Source organism: Argiope bruennichi, chromosome X2, assembly GCF_947563725.1.
Source record: "Argiope bruennichi chromosome X2, qqArgBrue1.1, whole genome shotgun sequence".
In the NCBI taxonomy this organism is placed as follows: domain Eukaryota; kingdom Metazoa; phylum Arthropoda; class Arachnida; order Araneae; family Araneidae; genus Argiope; species Argiope bruennichi.
Genome location: NC_079163.1, coordinates 62,474,444 through 62,490,439, shown reverse-complemented (window position 1 = coordinate 62,490,439; position 15,996 = coordinate 62,474,444). Strand labels below are relative to the sequence as shown.

The 15,996-nt window shown below is 29.0% G+C and overlaps 1 protein-coding gene across 2 annotated transcripts in view; it reads right to left on the bottom strand.

Moving 5' to 3' along the window:
- LOC129960099 (homeobox protein AKR-like) overlaps positions 1-15,402 on the bottom strand; it is a 203,195-nt gene extending 187,793 nt beyond the window's left edge. The window contains exon 1 of one of the 2 annotated variants that reach the window (XM_056073214.1): positions 15,235-15,402. In XM_056073214.1, the coding sequence (XP_055929189.1) occupies positions 15,235-15,250 (16 nt within the window). In that variant the 5' untranslated portion in view covers positions 15,251-15,402. The remainder of the gene's footprint in view (positions 1-15,234) is intronic. The other variant, XM_056073211.1, reaches the window with a different exon arrangement.
- Positions 15,403-15,996: the final 594 nt, after the last annotated feature.

Genomic DNA, 15,996 nt, shown 5'->3' with positions numbered 1-15,996 from the left:
TGTATAAATCGTATATCTAAACGAAAAAATGTTTCAGTTTAAAATCGAAAGATTAAATATGAAAAGTCATGTGACTAATACAAATAAATATATTTTATGAAAATAATCCTTGATAATTCATGAAGTAAATCTACAGAATAGTTGTCACAATTCTACATAACCGTATGTATAATAAACAAGAATTAATCAAGTAATAAAACGAAAACTTTAACTCTAAATAAGAGCGAGCTACTTGCAAATTAATAAATATCTATTCAAGAGCAGCTAGAAGGTAAATAAAACGTGTTTCATGTTTAAAACAGAAAAAAAGCATCCAGATTTGAAAAATTATTAAATTATGCAAGATTAGAATGCTCACAATAACAGCAAGAATTCCTTCGACGGCAGTTTTATAATTTTATTTCTTTGCTCCACAGAAAAAGATTATACCCAAAAATAGACTATTAAGAAATTAAACACATTTAAAAAAATATATTTTCTCATTTCACACATGAATAATATATATTCCAGAGGTTTTTTAAAATTATTTTTAAAATTTTTTAAGCAACTAATCTGATGGTGTCATACTTGAGATATGCAAAGTTCGAAATGTAACCGTACGCAGGTGTAGATTGTAACTGACAGTAAGCATGAACTACCTTTTGTATTCTAAAAACGTCTGGCGTAAATTTAGCCCTCTAGGGGTTATTCAACTGCAGAGATTTCCGGATCAAATAAACAGAACAATTTTTTCCCCTTTTAAATAGGAACACTTCTTATTCTTTGTCACTTTCTTGTGAGATGCATATTGGACAGAGATTGAGCACATGTCAGCATTCAAAATGATTACAAGACATTTAGCATATATAAAAAAATGTGCGATAACTTTTGGAAAAAAAAAACTGAATAAAATATACGATCTCAGATATAATAATACGAGAATATGGATATAATAGATTTTAAGGTATTTTATACCGAATAAAATGTTCCTAACACAACTGCTCAAAGGCGAGATGTTGATTTTTATCGGAAAAATTCAAATCCAAAAAACTGAAGTTTTCGACAAATAAGATTTCCAATTTCAGGCATCGAAATTATGAAAAAAATCCCCCCCCCAATTTCGGATTATTTTTTAATTGATATTTATATGGACTGCTTCGGAATAAAGAATATTCAGATAAAATCATCTGAATATTCTTTTAATGAAGCGAAATGTTATTTATATGCAATGTTACAATAGAGTACCCAACAATTTTTTAAAGTAATTGAGACGATTTCTACGTTGTCCAAAGCAAGAATATCAAGTCATGTACTGGCATACCCAAAGACTCATCTTTTCGCACTCCTTTTTTACAGTTATCCAATTCTTGTTAATAATATGATATTTAAAGGTTCAACCCTTGTTTTAAATAATTAATCTAGCATTGAGGAAGTGCAGAGCTCTCCATATATAAGAATGACCAAGCGTCAACAAAATTAAAAAAAAGGAATAATAGCTCAAGGTGAAATTAATTCCTTAACTTCCACGCATAGGGTTATAGAAAATTGATAGCTAGAATAAAATTCATTCTATCTATGTATAAAATTTAAGAAATCATCAAATGATGCCAGTTTAAAAAATTGGCTTAAGCAAAAATCAAATCACGAATTTAAAAAATACTATAAATAATTGAGACTGACCATTTTTCTACTGACAATTAAACAATAGATAGAAAAGTTACAAGTAATTAATAATATAGTTCACCAGATTGGAGATTATAAACCAAGTATATCAACTTCAAAATCCCTTCAGAATCTTTCGGCTATTTTTATATTATTTCAAATTTAAAACTGTATTTCCTGTATTTGATCAACGTTTTTTTTTTGATTCTGGTAAAGTATATATCGTAAGCAATTTGTTTTTAATACGAGTGCAATCCGAACACGTTCAGCAGCAGTTTTTACAGTACAAAAGTGCTTTCGCAGATATTTTCGCTTAATTTTTAATCCTGAAATAATATATGTATATCTAACTTTTAATAGTAAAAACGGGATAATCAAAGCTAAGCATAACTTATTTAAGGGGACAGTGGACTTTATTAAGCATTTTTGCGAATTATTCATTCAGAGTTACGAAATTTTTTATGCATATGTATTTAAATATAAATACATCAAATTTCTTCTTAATATAAATTTTTAAAACCAAATATTTTTTTAAAATTAAAAGATATGCACTTTTTTAAGATTTAAAAATATTCCAGGAAACTCAATTTTTAATTTTTTCTATTATTTTTTCTTATTACTCAATATAAATTTATTTGGAATAAAACTGTACACGATTTTGCAATTTCAATTAAATGTTAATTTTTTAGAAATATTTTTATGCACACTTACTGAATTTTCATAAGAATTATGCTTTTCAAAACTAAAATTGACTTTTAACCATATAAAAACGCTCTAAATATAAAATGCATACCTTCTTTTCTCCTAATGTTTAACCGAGATCTTTATTATCAATTCTTTTTAATTTCTTAAAAAATTAAGACACCTGGAACATTTCAAAGATATTTAAATCTAATTACAATACCATATCGAGGAAAATAATTAAAATGCACTGTTTCTTCTTTAGGCCTTTGAAATATTGATTTTATAGAACAATATATCTTATAACATTTTAGTTAAATATAGACATATATTTTGGTGAGGAAACGATAAAAAGATTTCATATTTCTGTCCATCTTTGAGTATTTCAAAGTCCACTACCCTCTTAAATACGGTTTAAAGAATGATATTTGGTTATCGGATACCTAGCACTCATTCTTTCAATTTTGCATTCTCTAAAAAAATTAGTGATACGAAACAAATACTGAACGCAATTAAGTTAATATATTAAGCATTATATAAGATATTACTCATAGTTAATATATTTGTTCATTCGATGAGAGGGAAAAACAACAAGTACTTTTAATTATAGAAATGACAACTTCTTGGGGGATGATCGTTGATCGCAATTTATGCCATCTCTAATCGGTGTGGAATTACAGGTAGTAAATTACCAGATTTTTCGGACATGCGACCAAATTGGAACCGGTTGGCATGAACTTAGCGGAGATGAATAGAGACGAGTCAATGCAAATAGTGGTTTTAACTCAGCCGGAAGGGACGCAATTAAAACAAGATAGGAGATATGTACCTTAAATGTACAAATAAATTCTGCTTGTGCTTAGAGACATTAATCGTCTTTGCCAGACCGCACGCATTTAAATAAAAACAAGTTTGGATAACATTACACACCCAATTTTCCACTCCTAGGACTTATAAAGTTAGGGAAAAATTTATCCGAATTGCAGCTTTATCTAAAACCTCGCGAAATGCTATTGGCAGAGAAATTTTAAGGAATATGTTTTTAATGAAATCTCAGAGTTTTGAGAAAATTTGTAACAAAACAAAAATTACTTATCAAAAATTTAGAAATAGCAACAGCCTAATAAAGGCAAGTTACCAATGCTTATCACTATGTAAGCATGCGTCTTGGGTATACCTTAGCCTGCCATTTCATATTCATCAGAATTTCGCACAGAACCGTCAACAAAAACATTCCCTTCATGGTTGAAAATTAAGCAAATATGCAACAATAATTAGAAACTTGCCGAACACAAAATAAAAGGAAAATAAATATTATTGCATCTTAAAAACTCTTAAAATTTGTAGATAATCTTAATAATTTTTGACAGCAACTTGAAAAGGCTATACAAGTTACAATCTCGTTTTCACTTTATTAAAGAAACATTTTATACGCGAAAGAGTTATTGTATTGTAAGATACGTTTCAAATATAGTGAAGTGTATATATTGGAGAGAAATTTTAAATAAAACCTATTTACATTTTGTACGCAATTAGTAAATTCCGGTAATTTGATATGCAAGTAAACTAAAGGAGTTCAAGAAATATTAACACGTTGACTGCCGTGTCACTCACATTCGCGCGACAACAAAAGTTCTCAGTCAATGTAGAATTTGATGCGAGTAGAACAAGCCTATGTTTAGTTTATATCTCCTTGTTTTAACATATTTCACAACACCTGAATCGCGTGTGATTCATACATATTGTCTAATAAGATATTTTCTTCTCTACTGCAATTAAAAGAGACCAAATAAGTAAGCATCTTATTAGATAGCGGTCCGAATCACAGGCATCAACCATAGTAGTGAGCGTATTAAACAATATTTCAAAAATTTTTATCTAAAGTGAAATCGACTCGTACACAAATACAAATGAATAATTTTTTTAAAAAAATTCTGGAGTTAATAAAATACACAATGAAGATATTTTAAAGGATTTGGCACTTCTCATCCAAGCTGTACACACACAAAAAAAAAGTATTAAAAAAAAAGTACGTACGTGTTACCGGATCTATTCACACTTTTCTTTCTGGAATGCCTTCTAGAAGTTGATGTCACATTTCTATATTGAAATAACTTACTTTGATAACACTCTTCTGGCAGTTATACATATGAACAGAAAATATACTCGCTATTTCTTTCTAAGCTGGCATCTAAAACCTTCTTTCCTATTTGTCACATTTTAAAAATATATAAAAGTATAAAACTTACCAACAGCATCAGCATTACCTTCATCCGGAAGAAACAAAATGGTACAAGAGCTATAAACTTTCAAAATGCAGATCAACTGTCTTTGAAAATCAATCTTCATAATTTTATTACAGAGTAATCTTCAAAAATGAAACAGATAAACATGGAACAGAAAAATGATGCTTAGTAAGAAAAATTAATATCATTTCTAAAACTTATCCAACTATTCCTGCAGTTAATAACCGTAATTGGAAGCGAACACTATTTTTTTTAAAAAAAATTAGAATTCAGATTGACTTGAAAGGTGGAAAATGCACTAACTTCATAGAAACATAATGTATTTTCAATTAATTGCATTAATAAGAATTTTTGGAGAAATGACAAATGTTTAATTAACGTAAACCAAATTTCATCATTTTTTCCTTCTTTTATGGCAACTCATTTTTAAATGCTAACAGCATAATTAGAATGCAAGTGAATAAAAGAAGAAACTGAGAAATTTAATGATGATCTAATTAGTTTTTTTTTTCTTTCAAGAATATAAACAGCAATGAGAACGAAAAAACGACAATATAGTTTACAGACAAAGAAAATGAATTTTTGCACAACGGCCAGGATAAAACTGAAATGTTGTTTATTCTCACAGATAAAAAGAACTTCAATCTACAATGCAATTACTTTTGTGAAAGGAAATGCGCTTGCTCTGGTACCTCATTACTATTTATTAACTTTCTGAATGTTTTTTATTTAGTAAGAGTTTTTCACTTTGCTAATTATAGACCTCGAATAAGTAACTAAGAAAAAAGAATGTTACTTCGATTCAGTTTTAGCAGAATCACTAGATTATGCTTAGTCACTAAATAATAAAGTCTGTTTAAAATGCTTAATCGTATAACATTAATAAAATATAAAGTACTTACTTTTGCTGCTGAAGCTCTGAAGCTGTAGCTAAAACTTACAGATGTATATTCTAAGAAATATTTTGAAATATGATAAATGTTTAAAATAACTTTTAAAAATTCACATCACATGCAATGAATATATATATAGTGTGAAGCAATTCCATTTTCCCCAAATAAAGACTTTCAACATTATATTCAATCGTATCAATACATATTTCACTTTCCTGAAAAATATGGATCCAAATAGGCTAAAACTTGTGTAATATCCATACATTCATATGCCATTTCATCCTATCAATCTGTTTCGAAGTTTTTTCTAGATTGAAACTCAAGCCTTTTTATGAAAGGGACAGTCAAAATCATTTTCTTCATTAATTTTTGGTCGGCCCCTAAATGCTTCATTGCAAAATCTGAGTTCAGACATCTTTACAAGGTAGAAATTCAAGGGTAATCTTATTTGAAAATAGCGTAAATCCGAAAGTGTATGGTTAATTTTGATCATATATTGTGTCTAGAAGTACTAAACAGAAGCTATAAACTTCTAACTTTCGTAGATACTTTTTAATATTTTGTTCAATCAAATAGAGGGCTATTTGTAATCACTATTTATATGCAATGTTTGAGAATATGCCCAGGTACTTCAACTATGAAGTAAATAATTACTAATCAAGGATAGTGAAAAGGTATTTCTTTCAAAGACTTGGACTCTCATCGATCGTTCCACATTCAAAGAAGCTATTCATCGTATTTCCCGTATGAATATTATTCCTGTGTGAATTCGATTACACTAAAGATTTAACTATGCTAAATTAATATCATAGTGTTTGTTGCTCGCACAGTATATTCAAATTTCTATTCTTTCACTTCGTATCTTTTCCCTTTAAGACATTTGAATTTTTATAAAAATAGCTTATACGTATAAAAAAGATTTTTATACTATCCCAAAACTGTAATATTGTTTTGAATCAATCCAATATTCATAAAAAAGTGTGAAAAGTGTTTATCAAAATAATATTGAAGGATCTCGGAATTTTATAGCACAAAGTTTGTTTCTCTTATGTATAAGAAGTTCTGATAAGCTATAAAGGCAATTCAAACACTTCAATAAATAAAATTAATCGAGGTGTTATGCATTTTTTGTGAAAATCTAGTTCAATCATCGTGTTTCAAGATTATATATAAAGCGCTTATAGGCCAAATATATCTGGAAAAAAAATATTGTACTAAAATCGAACCTATCCAGGTATTAGAACTGGATGAAATTCAAATAAATTTTTCTTTGTAATAAAGGGAATTTGCAGTAAATTTGAAAACTAAATTAGCAAAATTTGAGAAGGAATAAGATAGGTCTTAATAATAAAGTACAGTTCTATTAATCTTTACCTAAAATTTGATAAAGATTTGATGAGCTATCAATCAAATTCAGAACTAACCATGTTAGATAACATGAAGAGATAACATAATGATAAACTAATCTAATTTTGATTGTTTTTATACTATGTTTGAATTTCTGTTTTCTCTACCCGCCCAAGAATGAAGAATTGAATAAATGGTTCTTAAGAGGAACGATTGGCGACTAGCCAGGTCCATCCTTTAGCTGTCCTAGCAGAGGAAAAGATGTCGGTAGCTCGAATAATTGAGAAGAGAGAACCAATGGATTTCGACTGCTTCAAAGTTCATCTGTCATCAGTGGATTAAGGTATGATTGAAGATAAGAAATAGAGTGGGAAAAAATTTATATTAACTAGTTTGCTAGGGGAAAAAAATCGATCCACTCCAAATGCGTAAATTAAACCTTGTGAATATGAAATGTCTCGATGCAATAAGTCAATCATAAAAGAATATTTCAACAGGTCTTTAGGTAATTTGTAACTAAGAGACAGCTAAGAATTTAATTAAATGGGATGAAAAATTTATTTTATTAACTTTCAAAGACAAATTTGAGAACTCTATAAATAATTGCATGCTCAAAATATTGCGAAATATATTATCCTAAAAAGAATTATTATTTGACAAGTGACCAAGTTATTTACTTAAATCTTCTTCGAAAACTAACTTCTGTAGTACTGTCTTAAAAGCACGTTCATTCAACCACAGATATAAATATATTATTTAAGCAAAAGCAATTAGGCTTAGTAATATATAATTCGGAAAAGTAATTCGATGCATAATTATTCACCTAATACAAAGACTTTATCACTCCGAAAAATAAATACAACTTAATTTCAAGGAGAGATCCGAGTGTAAAGGGTTAGAACACTCAAAATTAAAATGTGCATATTATATATATATATATATATATATATATACAATAAATTATTCTCTCGATATAAATGTTTATGAAGATATTTTTTTTCTAGCTGCTTCAACAGTTCGAATATATATTTTTTTTTCATATGATATGTATCGCATCATAAAATATTTAGATATTTGCTCATTTTCTTTTGTTCTGGTAAATAAAGCAAACAATGCAAATAGATGATCATTTACAAAACTTTTAAACTATCAAATTTTGGGGCAAATGTAGATTGATAAATTTTAGATGAATATAAATTGAAAAACGCGTGTTTTTAAGTGATATCTTAAAAATAGTACACAAAAGACAGGAGAATATAGAAGAGTGGAAAAATTCACATTCATATCGTCTTACGAGAAAAACTAAATTCGAAGTATTTAAAGCTCACTCAATGAGAAAAGAACAATTTAAAAGCATCATTTGTTATTTTAGATATTTTAATGACCAGAAAGCCATAATGCTCGATAGTTACTTTGATCTTCCACAAAAGACGATAGCGTACTGAAGTCATCCGATCAATTCGCTGTAGAACTAAGGGCAATGTCATAGGTTTAAAACCCATCAATGCGGGGTCGCCTATTGTGAAGCAGTTGAGATAGCAATCTGCCGAAGGAACCCTTCAAGTCAAGTCATTTCAAAATGATAAGTTAAGAACCGAACCATAAGCTGCAGACAAATGGTCGAAAGAAATAAAGACAACTAGTAACTAAGGTAAAAACTATGATCACTGCCTTTTGATGAGTCATTCTCGTTTTCAAGGTATGTAATGGAAGAAAAATTGTGGTATCAAAATTTTTATACCACAGCAGCCAAATTGATGAAGTAAGTAATTAAGAATACAGCGGAGTTTTTAGCATTTGAGTCTGACAAATTTAATACCAAATTCAATATATATTATATTATATTTTTATAAATTATGTAAAACATATCTTTATACAAACAATAGTAGATATATTTATAGAAGGTTAATCTCAAACATTCGAAATATAAGGATTCTTAAAAATTTATTATTCTGGTTTTATTTTAAATTTAAACCTAAAAATTTATTTAAAATTAAATTTTTTTAAAAATATCGTAGAATTAGAACAATTGTAAACTAATTGAATTTGATACAAACGTATCTGCAAGACGCAATATAGAAACACACAACCATTATTTGAATATGCATGATTTAATTACTTGAATAAAACCTTTCTTAAATTATAAATTCATAGGAATATTTGTATACCAAATAAGTTGTAAAATATTAAAAATATCAATTTAAATATTATTATGCATATTATTGCATTAAATATATGTACAGAATAGAAAAACACCTTTCATAAATATTTAAAATTAATAAATAAAAGCTGGCCATCAAAATTTTATTTTGAGAAAGCACCGCATTACAAAATTGCACAGCGTTAAATGGAATAAAGCAACTTTTTTTTTCTTTTCTCGTTCCTCAGTTATTTTACAAGGCCCACTTTCTTATTGTGACATGAACGTTCAAATTCTTGATTACGGTTCTGTTCTAATGGATCTCTGAAACTTGTTAAGGGAACCTTGGGGATTGCTCATTTAAACCCAATTCGTAACGTGATTGCTCGAACCTCAAGACAGCAAATGCGAGTAACATTTTACTGGCACTCTTCTAAAACTATGATTAGAGGCAACAAACAACAATCAAATCTTGAAGCTGATATTGAATACACATGCATATTTCCTTCACAGAAACCGAAGCTCGAGAGCTGTTCTTCTCATTTATTGCACACCAGGTTTCAAAGTTAAAGAATAGTTATGGCTCCATAAGGGGAAGAATAATAAGAAGACGACTTCGGAATGAAATGAGATAAGCTACTACTGACAATAAAGCTACGAGAATATCCTATTATCTGGATGTGAATTTCTCAAATTCTGTTGACATCCTGATGAACAATAATGTGTGGGCCGGGAATTTTATTACTTTCAACCTATTTACTTGATGCATATTTCAAGGGCCAGTGATTCGAATTGTTTGTTCAAGGTTTCTTTAGCGATTGATATCTTATTCACTCTCCTTTGTACCAATCTAAAAAATTATGATATTCGTATATCGTTTCAAAGGGTGAAAAACTTCACCAAAGTTTAGAAGACAAAGTGTAAAGGGTTTTTTTCCTTTAAAGTTCTTTTGATAAAAAATTATCAACGATAAGATTGTTTCAGAAAAACAACCTAAATATTGATTGTAACTGTCAAGTGTTAGAGCAATAAATAAAAACTAAGATAGTTATATTCCTTAAGCGAAAAACAACAACAGCTCCAGTTTATAAATGTATCATAACAGTGAATTGACGTTTAATATACATAAAAAAAAGATGACACTGAAACCGTGCATATTTAGATACATAAAGTAACTGAAAGATGTACCTTCAAAGATAGTTTCCCGAGATAAGAACTCCAGATTCAGAACGAGAACGTAATTCGGAAAAGAAAGCAAGAAAGAACTTGCATTATTGTATTTAAAAATTACGATGCAGCAATATATGAAAAAAGATATTTAATAGTTGAATCTAATTTATTTCATAAAATTACTCAAATATATTCGATTATGCTTTAATTTGAGCTTTTAAGAGAAGAATCTTTTGAAAGATGTTCAAGAGAGATCTTGGAAGAAATGTAGAAGTCGAAGTTTTTGCTAATTGAATGCAAAATATAATAATAAGTAATTATTTCTATTAGCACAAAGATACTCCACAATATTGCATAGCATTCAGAATTTTAAAAAACATCGTAGAGATATCGGTTCATATTTTGTCGCTAATAGAGTTTGCAGTTTTTTAATATACATAATTATGATTTAAATTTCTTAAAATATAGTTTTTTTGTCTCCATAAGAGAAAGGAAAATAGTGAATCAATCCACTGATTAAGACAAAGTCCTATGATAGCAATTTGCTATTGAAAATGCTCATGGACAAGTAAAAAAAAGTATTGACAGGGAAATAAAACTATTTCTGAATCAAAGCCACAATTATATTCATACGGCATTCTAAACAAGGAAAGATGTCGAAAACATTACCTAGATAGTAATTATAGACGAAAGAGTTGCCACTTCCTGATCTTTTATAAGTAACGAAATGTAGAATAGGCGGATTTCCGCCTAGGCAGAATAGGTAGCTTCTTAAAGCTACTGGGCTGAGAGGTGCCATGGGCAAATCGATTAAAAATGTTCTTAGCCTAGCTACCAAACTAAAAAAAAATTACGAACTTTAAAATATTTTGATTTGCAGTATGGGTAAATATGGAATGACTGAATATTTTGACTTTAATTACTCATTTAATTGGTTATGTTATATCCTCGTTGACAGTTTCTTTAATGTAATAATATAATTCGAATATCATATTTGTTTGAAGTTTATTATTTTCTCATAATATAATAATTGAATGCTTTTATTTGTAAACACGAAAGTCATTAATAATTACTGCTGATTGTTTTTTTCCGAAGATTTTTATTATTCTGGACCTCTCCCCCCCCATGATATATGTTTTTGTTTATATTTAAAATATTTTTTCATACAGTTACTAAAAAAATTAATATATCGATTAAGTTAAAAATTGTTTAAGTCTTAAACTTTATTGACCAGTTATTAAATGAAAGACTTATTGATGTGCACCAAAATAAAATGACTGTATTCGCCAGTGAAAGTGACTTAAAGCCTACATAAAAAAAAAAAAAAATTAGTGATCTCATTATAATATTTTCAAGCCTTAGTAACTCTAATTTAATTTATTAATTTCTAACTTAGACATTTTAGACTGTAAAAATATATGTAAGATATATAATTATGACATTCAAACATTTAATCTACCTTAGCATATCTGAGAATTCAGAACTACACAATGCATTGTCTTATGATATTTAGGATCTAAACAGCTTAATCTACGAATATCTAGAAGAATTACCGTTTCTTTTGTAACAAAGACTAGGATTACATGATTTACACAATAAATTCTGCAAATACCAAAATATATAAGATTCTTTTACTTAAAGAAGAAATAAAAAGAAGATTCAACTGATTTATCATTCACCAAAGGATTAACCCCGATCTAAATCTCACTTCGCAAACCTGAATTAGATCTACTCAGGTTGTCAACCTCTTAAGACAGATTAATTGTTAGTTCTACAGTGCTTAACACTGGCGCCTAACTTATCTTAATCCAATGAGTATTTAATGTTATTTAAAGTAAAATATGAAATAAAGTATCATCATAGCTCAGATCTGATTATTTTGCTAAAAGTTGGTCCAAAAGTTAAAAACTGTCATACAGAAACTTAGCATGCAATAACTACTATGAAAAGAGTTTATTTTCCACAGTTATTTTGATCAGCTTTTGAGTAGGATTCAAACGCATAGAAGAAATCTTATTAATCAATTCAATAACAGAGATAGCCAATTTAAATTTCAGAAAACGGCCTTGACCTGACAGTGAAAATGACCACGAAGTAAAGCTGTTATCAGATTGGAACCAGTGGCGTTCCGGTCTGTTGGCAGTCACTGTCTAACCCATCGAGAAACACTCTTGAAACAATTTCTCTTTATTATGTTGTTTGGTTGAATGAAACAAAGCAAGAAAGCTCAGTTTCAGCATCTATCAGAAGCAATGAGTTAATTAAAAATTTTGAGATCAAAGCTAGAATGTAATTAATACAATTTTATATAGCATAAAAGACAATTCGTGAATTTCCAAATCGATGAGGGGTCATTTGAAAGGATGTCTCTTTAGTCTGCCTCTTTTGTACGGTTGAGTTGCGCCGAGAGTGAAAGCCACTTCTTCGGGATCATCTTCTCATCATTTGAAAAAAGATTACTATATCTATTATGTTCTTTGTTTCATTTCTATCTGAACGATTACGATGTGTCGAATAAAAAGGATATGCGAATTATGATTACCCATTGGATGCATAAAGATTTTGTTCTAGGGAAAATACGAGTTTCTAGATTTTTTTCATAATATTTCAAATGTCTTTTCAGTGCTGTTTCATAATATTGAATAAGTTAACATTCACATTAAATATAATTAGAAGAAATCATAAAATGACTGCTGCGAGTAGGGAAAAAAATGCGAAATTTTGTTCTCTGACATAATAGAAAGTTTTTTCCCACTCCTTTCTAATTCAGGTTTGCAATTTTCTTAAATAGATCGAAAACAATAATTTCTAATATATTAAAAAAATGAACTGAAAATATTATTTGCACACAATTAAATGCATCCTAGAAATAAACTGTACTTAGAAATATTAGAAAATAAAAGATCATTTGTTTATGTAACGCAATAAATGTAATTATATTCTTTCCTCATTAAATATACATTTTTTTTATTCAAAGATTTCTATTATTCACTCTGAAACTCGACTCATCAGAGCAAGGATCATATTCTTTATAAACAGATGGTAAGTATTGAAATTTAATATAATGATATTTTTGAATTCTGGAGATATTTGGCAATAGTTTTTTTAAAGCACTAATTTCATGAATAAATAAGGAAAATCCATCAGAATTCATCAATGCTAAAACTAAGATGGGGCAGATAGGGCACGTGAACAGGGTTCTAGTACCAGGGGTCGCAAAATTGAAGAAGCGGTTATTTGCATTTAGAAGAAAAATGAGTCGTTATTATTTTTAAAATTTAATTCTCAAGATTCTTGAAAACTAAACATCTTCAACAGAGATCTGATGACTGAAACTGCATCTCTGAAAAGCTAAGAACCTTTTTCAAAGATTTGGACCTCACTAAGGCATGGGGTTAATCTCCACAGATCTTTTGCCAGTTAATAAAATGTAAATTAGTAGTTTAAAGATATTTTATAAATTCTTATTTAAGTTTCATTGCGATTTCAATCTCCCTGACTTTAAGACTAAGGGAGGATAAATAATGTGAATTGTACTTTAAAAACAAATGAAAGAAAGAAAAAAAAAAGAGGCCCTGTGTGCCATATTATGTAAGCACACCTTTATATTCCATGTATTCATGAAAGTATGGAAGATCAAAGTGAAGCTAAAGAATTTTTTGATTGGAAGCTTAAAAAAGATATTTTCCCCATAAATCACATAATCAACGCCTACTTTTATGATAAACACATGCTATAAGTATTTGCAGAGATATTAGTGATATACCATGAGCTATTAATTACACACTCTTTATAATCTTGATTAATCATCTTAAATATTACAAGGCAGAAAGCTGTAAGCTATTTAAAATATCTAAACAATTAGGGCTGGAGAAATAAATAACATGAAAATTTCTTCAAATTCAGTCTCCAGAGACAAGAATTTTCAGATAATTTTTGTAAGGTGTTTAAACATGGTAAAACAATAGGAAATAATGTAAGAAAAAAAGTCTTAATTGTTTAAGCTACTAAAAACACAAACATTACAATTCAAAAGCTTTAAAACGGTTCCTGTTTAGAAGAATTTTAGCATTATGATTTCTAAATATTAGAAGGCAGGAGTTTTGAATCATCGAAAAATTACAGCTCATTTTTAATACAATCAGACAATCCAGTTCTATAAACAAGGTAAACGAAATTCATTCTTAAAAATTAACAAATTAATTAATAAGAATTATCAGTTTTTCATTTTTTTTATGAGGGAAAAGCAAGAATCTCCTTTCAAAGTTTTTTCAGATTAATAATAGAAGACAAAATAAAGACATTAAAAGGGGAAAATTATGTTTTTATCTTAGCATTTTTTCATTAATTAAAATCCAATAAATATTTTCTCCTCTCAGTTGAATATAAAGACTTTTGCTTCCGGTATCAACTCACGTCAAAGGGATGCGCATGACAGCGGTGCGCAACTTATGACGCAATGAGTCTTTTAACGTTTTTTGACAGTTCCAGTATCAACATTACGTGCAATGAAAAAGAAAATACATGTGTCAAAAATACTTGGATGTTTCCTCCAATAAAATGTCGTCGCACCTGTACGACATTTTTCTTGTAAAAAGAAGAGCAGTTGTGTAGAAGAGCATTTATCATTTTGAAGAGAAAAAGGTGCGCAAGAAATACACCTAGAAAATTCTTCAAAACATATCGATAATTGAGTTAGTATTTTATTAGAGAAAAGTAGCTCTGCATGTTGGGTATCGATTTACAATGCATCATGGCTTTTTGAGCATTTCCATCGATTTATTTCTTTTTCACTGAAATATACTTAAAAATGAACGTTTGATAAATTAAGTATAAAAATTATATAGATATGTTACTATTAATATAACCCCTAAAATGCAATAAAATTATTTTGTTTTTATATTTATGCAAATGGTATCAAACTATTTACAACAGTTATTCAAATAAAATTGCAATTATTATTAAAACATTTGTTTTTTGAGAAGAAAAATTGTGCAAATGCTAGCTAATTTCTTGTGGCATTTGAACTGCAAATGATATTATTTAATAAATATTGAGCAAAAAAAGAACCGCTAATTCTAAATTTGCTACTCCCGTCAAATTCAGATAATTTTACCTTTTCTGGCTTTCATTTTCACGGTAGAAGCGGAGAAATCTCTCCTCTCCGTATTGCTCTTCTCAGATTGCAATAAATCCCGTAAATCCGGGAAAAAAAAATTTCGCTCCAATAAATGCAAGGACCAGGTCAATTTGGACAGCGTAAAAAGACACACGTGTTTGTAGTCTGACAGAAGAGGAGATATTCAGCATGCATTGAACACTGATAGGGTTGCCACAGAATCAGCAAAATGTCGTCGCCAGATCATTCGCCAGGATGGCGCAATATTCGACGTTATGCGAATAAAAACTCAAGGTTGTAGAAAGGCTTTCTGGTATCGTAAAAATAGAATGAGTAATGGCAGTCTTTTTTTCTGAGGGTATGCATCCTTCGTGAAAATACCTAACGAAGGACCGTTTTTTTGAAAATTTATCATAATCTCTTTCTTTGCAAATTGTTTTGCTTGTTTGTTTTAACCCCTTTAAGGTCGAACATCGAATTATCATTAACTCATTCAACAATACTACATAAAAGCCAATACAAAAATTTCACAAACAGCACAAGCGTTCTATGGATTCTTAGTTGAATCAGTGGGACAGCGGTTTCCTGAAAATGTCATCTCTTCAGATAGATGAAAGGAAAAGAAGGGAAAACAAAAAACAAACAAACAAACAACAACAACAACAAAAACAGTTAAAACAACTCAATCGCTGTTTTCAAAGATTTTTTACTAACTCATTTGATGCTTACACTACGTTATTTTGAGCAGGGTCATTTTAT